Source organism: Pristiophorus japonicus, chromosome 26 (assembly GCF_044704955.1).
Source record: "Pristiophorus japonicus isolate sPriJap1 chromosome 26, sPriJap1.hap1, whole genome shotgun sequence".
Classification (NCBI taxonomy): Eukaryota; Metazoa; Chordata; class Chondrichthyes; family Pristiophoridae; genus Pristiophorus; species Pristiophorus japonicus.
Window position 1 is genome coordinate 11,786,282 of NC_092002.1, and position 5,742 is coordinate 11,792,023.

The 5,742-nt window shown below is 47.2% G+C and overlaps 1 protein-coding gene across 1 annotated transcript in view; it reads right to left on the reverse strand.

Annotated features, from left to right (window-relative positions):
* The window catches only part of LOC139239078 (melanoma-derived growth regulatory protein-like), a 131,953-nt gene extending 131,593 nt beyond the window's left edge, over nt 1-360 (reverse strand). Inside the window, exon 1 of the mRNA XM_070867592.1 lies at nt 174-360. Within this exon, the coding sequence (XP_070723693.1) occupies nt 174-330 (157 nt within the window). The 5' untranslated portion in view covers nt 331-360. The remainder of the gene's footprint in view (nt 1-173) is intronic.
* Between the last annotated feature and the right edge of the window lie 5,382 nt (nt 361-5,742).

Below are 5,742 nucleotides of genomic sequence, written 5' to 3' on the forward strand. Positions count from 1 at the left end.
CTGTGCTGTATGGTGAAAAATGGATTTTCCCTTGTTGCATTTGTAAGTTCTTCGGTTAAACCGAGGAAGGCTCGATAAGGCTGCTACCTCCCGAGGTGCAGCATTGCATTCCAACCGACTCCTGCAGTTCTGCGAACACCGTTCAGCCCAGCTGCTTTTTAGGAATTACTCACGGCTGCATTCTTCGTCGGCACAGAGCTTCCTGTCCGCCAGCTTATGCATCACCTCGCCCCTCGCGGACAAGACACCCCCGGGGCCGAAAACCACCAGGCACCAGACCGCGACAGTCAGAGACATCCCAGTCTGCATTTTGTCCCTTCCAGCAAACATTCTGAAGCCTCAGCAAACTGGGGGAGAGAGGAGGCAGCCTGGAGTGAAATACTGTTGCTGTGGAATCCCGGGAGCCCCTGCCAATGTTTGCTGAGCTGAATGGATTGGGTTTTGCAGCCGAAAAACTTTGTGGAATGTCCTTCCCGACGGGAACTGGCTCGGTGCAAGAAAAATCACAAGAACAATTCGCTTTTTATGAACTCTAAGCATGGTAGTTAGGTGTGTTTATATCTTCTATACACGGAATCTAAATATTTCTCTAAATCTGAGGTTTTGAGTTGGATTTCAAAAGCTTGAAGTATTGAAGGTTTGTTTTTAAAAGGTTTCTTAGGATGTATTAGAATGAACCACACCGACAGCAACCCTCACACCTGGCCTTCCCATAAACACATCACCTCTCGCTCACACTCTTTGTCAAACTTGGTACTGTGTTGGGAATGGCCACACACTCCCAGGGCAGGTACAGCACGGGTTAGATACAGAGTAAAGCTTCCTCTACACGGTCCCATCAAACACTCCCAGGGCAGGTACAGCACAGGTTAGATACAGAGTAAAGCTCCCTCTACACAGTCCCATCAAACACTCCCAGGGCAGGTACAGCACGGGGTTAGATATAGAGTAAAGCTCCCTCTACACTGTCCCATCAAACACTCCCAGGGCAGGTACAGCACGGGGTTAGATACAGAGTAAAACTCCCTCTACGCTATCCCATCAAACACTCCCAGGGCAGATACAGCACGGGGTTAGATACAGAGTAAAGCTCCCTCTACACTGTCCCATCAAATACTCCCAGGGCAGGTACAGCATGGGTTAGATACAGAGTAAAGCCATGCCCTCTGCCTCCATGCATAAGTCTCCTTTTTGGTCCCTAATCGTCCCACCCCTCCTTTTACTACCCGTTACTATTTATATGCCTATAGAAGACTTTCAGATTAACTTTTTATGTTGACTGCCATTCTATTCTCATACCGTCTCTTTGCCCCTCTTATTTGCTTCTTCACTTCTCCTCTGACCTTCCTATATATAGCTTGATTCTCAGGTGTATTTGCAACCTTACCTCTGTCATACCCGCTCTTTTTCTGCTTCATCATATTCACTATCTGTTTCATCATCCAGGGAGCCCTGACTTGATTTGCCCTACCTTTCGCCTTCATGGGAATGTACCTCAACTGTACCTGAACTATTTCCTCTTTAAAGGCAGCCCATTGTTCCATTATAGTTTTGCCTGACAATCGTCGATTCCAGTTTACCCGGGCCTGATCCCATTCTCATCCCACTGAAATTGGCCTTCCCCCAGATAAACATTTTTACCTTAGATTGCTCCCTGACCTTTTCCGTAGCTAATCTAAACCTTACGATGCCATGATCACTGTTCCCTAAATGTTCCCCTACTGACACTTGCTCCCCTTTGACCCACCTCATTCCCCAGAACCAGATCCAGCAATGCCTCCGCCCTCGTCGGGCCGGAACCATACTGATCAAGAAAGTTCTTCTGAACGTACTTCAGAAATTCTTCCCCCTTCTCTGCCCTTTACACTGTTACGATCCCAATCGTTATTAGGATAGTTGAAGTCCTCCATTATCGTTACTCTATAGTTCTTGCACCTCTCTGTAATTTCTCTGCAAATTTGCTCCTCTATATCTTTCCCACTATTTAGTGGTCTATAGAATACACCTAGTCGTGTAATGTCACCTCTATTATTTCTTAACTCTAGCCATATAAATTCTGTCCTTGATCCCTCCAGGACAGCGTCCTCTCCAGCACTGTTACATTCTCCTTAACCAATACTGCCACACCACCTCCTAACTTTCCTCTGCACCTTACAACCAGGAATATTTAATACCCAATCCTGCCCTTTGTTGAGCCAGGTCTCAGTTATTGCCACAGCATCATATTCCCATGTGGCTATTTGTGCCTGCAGCTCACTTACCTTGTTTACTACGTTTTGTGCATTCACATACACGCACTGTAAACCCATCTTGTATTCTCTCTTAGTTTGACCCCACCTTACTATTTCTTACTTTAGAGCTCTCTGCCTCTCCCAATCCTTTGAGCATTTCATTTCCCCTTTCTAATGTTAAATCCTGGTGCCCATCCACCTGCCAAATTCGTTTAAACTCTCCCCAACAGCACTAGCAAAACCTCCCCGCGAGGATATTGGTTCCGGCCATGTTGAAGTGCAACTCGCCTGTCGAGGTCCAACCTCCCCCAGAACAGGTCCCAAAACCTGAGTAATCTGAAGCCCTCCCACCTGCACCATCTCTCCAGCCACGCATTCATCTGCTCTATCCTCCTATTTCTGTACTCAGTTGTGCGTGGCACCGGGAGTAATCTGGAGATGACTACATTTGAGGTCCTGCTTTTTAATCTCTTTCCTAGCTCCTTAAAATCTGCCTGTAGGGAGTTAGGAAAAAGATTAAAAAGCAGGACCTCATCCCTCTTTCTACCTGTCATTGGTACTGATATGGACCACAACCTCTCTGGCTGTTCACCCTCTCCCCCTCAGAATGCCCTGCAGCTGCTCAAAGATATCCTTGACCCTGGCACCAGGAAGGCAACATACCATCCTGGAGTCACGTCTGCGGCCACAAAAGCGCCCATCTATTCCCCTAACTATTGAATCCCCTACCACTATTGCTCTCCCACTCTTCTTCCTCCTCTTCCCCCCCCACCCGTGGTGCCATGGACTTCGCTCTGGCTGTACTCCCCACAGGAACCAATCGTCCCCACCAGTACTGAGAGCAGAATACTGGTTGGAGAGCGCCATGCACTCAGGGGACTCCTGCACAATCTGCCTGGTCCTCCTTTTCTGTCTGATGGTGACCCATTCCCTCTCGGCCTGCACATCCCTTATCTGCGGAGTGACCACCTCCTGAAACGTGCTATCCACGAAGCTCCCAGCCTCCCAGATGCACCGCGGTGACACCAGCTGTCACTCAAGCTCCAAAACCCCGGAGTTTGAGCTCCTCCAGCTGATGGCACTTCCTGCACACATATAGTTGTCCAGGACACGGGAAGCATCATGGATTTCCCACATGGCACAGGATGTGCATTTCGTGGGACTGAGCTGTCCTGCTATGCTTCTATTTAATAGGCTAATAACTAACTTACAGAAAGAAACTTAAGTCGAAGAGTCTTAGAAGTCAGATCTACCTTTATCTCCGGCTTCTTCTCTCGCTCTTAGTCAGTCTTTATTCACACTATTATCTATAGTTGTGTTAGTTTATCTAGTTACGTTAGAGAGAATAACACACTAACACACCCACCAATCATCTACCTGGAGTCCTGTGACATCAGTCTTTGCTTTTGCTGTTCCTTTGGAATTCAGCACCCCCACGCTCTTGTGCTGCCACCAATTCCTTTCAGGTCCTGTCCCATTACCATCTTCTTTTCGTTGCACCATCATCCCTTTTATCTTTTAATCTTTCCTGCCTTGAACTCTTATCACAGACCTGGCCTTTTGTTCTTTCATTCCTTTCCCTGCCTCGGCACTTGCTTAAAACCCGTTACATCTCTTAACATTTTCCAATTCTGATGAAATGTCATCAACCTGAAACATTAACTCTGTTTCTCTCTCCACAGATGCTGCCCGAATTACTGAGTATTTCCAGCATTGTGTGTCTTTATTCCCTTATCTTGTGCTGCCTGGTGAATTTAGCACAAACCCCCCCCACTTTGCACAGGGCAACACTCGAAACTCCCATTAAGGTTCAGAATTGATCTTGACACTGGGATGGAGAAAGGGAACAGGAACACCTTTGATTCAACTCTTTAAACAGGAGGTTCACAGCTGTGAACACACGAGATCTTTGGTGCTTTTTGCTAATTGATCAGAAAATCTCTGAACCTGTTTCACTGCTCTCTGAGCACCCCTACACAAGCCCTCCCAGGGACTGCACGAACCGAGCCTGCAATAGGAATGAGCTCCTTGCACTATAAGGAACAGTAGCATAGTGGTTGTTACTAGACTAGTAATCCAGGGCCTGGACTAAATGATCCAGAGACACAAGTTCAAATCCCACCACTGCTATTAAATTCAGTTAATTAAATAAAGCTAGCATCAGTAATGGTGACCATGAAACTACTGGATTATCATTAAAAACACATCTGGTTCACCAACGTCCATTAGGGAAGGAAATCTGCTGCCTGGCCTATAGGTGACTCCAGACCCACAACAATGTGGTTGTCCCTTAACTCCTCTCTGAAATGCCTAGCTAGCATTCAAGGCTCACCCTCTTTGAGGACAATTAGGGATGGCACTGTCTTGCCGGCAACGTCCACATCCCATGGGTCAGTTTAAAAAAACGGGCTGATTAAATCAGCGGCAAACCAGGCCCAGTACACTGGGGTGGGAAAGGCTGGTGCTACTTTTCGGAGCGTACAGCCCACTTGTACCCCTCCCCCTGCTGAACTTGCTGGTGCATCATTCCAGAGACTCCGTCCCATCACCGTGCAGGAACAGTGAGCAATGATAATCCCCATTAAGTAGTCCCTGCCCAACGCATCAGTCACCCTACAAAACTACTCCCAATAGGTTTATTCTACCGAGTCAGTGTGACTCTCTACTCCTACCTGAACATGTCTCGGTGTCAAGTACATGTACAGTACACAGGACTCCTGCCTGGTACTGTCACATTGTCAGCTCCTAGACTTGTACTGAGCACCGGGTAAAAGGGAACGATTCACTTCTGTCTGGTACTGTACAGCCAGTTCCTGTACATGTACAGTACACAGAACAATATACTCCTATCTGGTACTGTACAGCCCGTGTCTCATTGCCAGTTCCTGTACATGGACAGTGCACAGCAGGTAAAAGGGAATGACACACTCGTGACTGGTACTGTACAGCCCGTGTGTTTCACTGTGCCAGCTCCTGTATAGGCAGTGGCTCTTTTCCCTAGAAAAGAGACAACTGAGAGGTGATCTAATAGAGGTCTTTAATATTATGCAGAGGTTTGATAGGGTAGAGAGAGAGAAAATGTTTCCACTTGTACAGAAGTCCTAATGTAGGGGCCATAATTATAAGATAGTCACTAATGAATCCAATAAAAAGAGTTCAGGAGAATCTTTACTTTAAGAGAGTGGAACTTGCTACCACAGAGAGTGGGTGAGACGAATAGTATCGATGCGAGAAAGTACACGAGGGAGAAGGGAATAGAAGGATACGTTAATGGGGTTAGATGAAGGGTGGGGGGGACGCTTGTGTGGAGCATGAACACTGGCACAGACCTATTGGGTCTAATACATAAACAGGTCATTTGGCCCATCTCCCTGTTTAGGGTACAAGACCCATCTCATTAACAGCAGCTTGAGATCCTGTGTTTCAAAGGCCAGACGGACCGGTCCAGCTCCGTAACCCTGTGAAGTACGAGAGCTCGGCGATAAATAAACACACACACACACACAGCGGG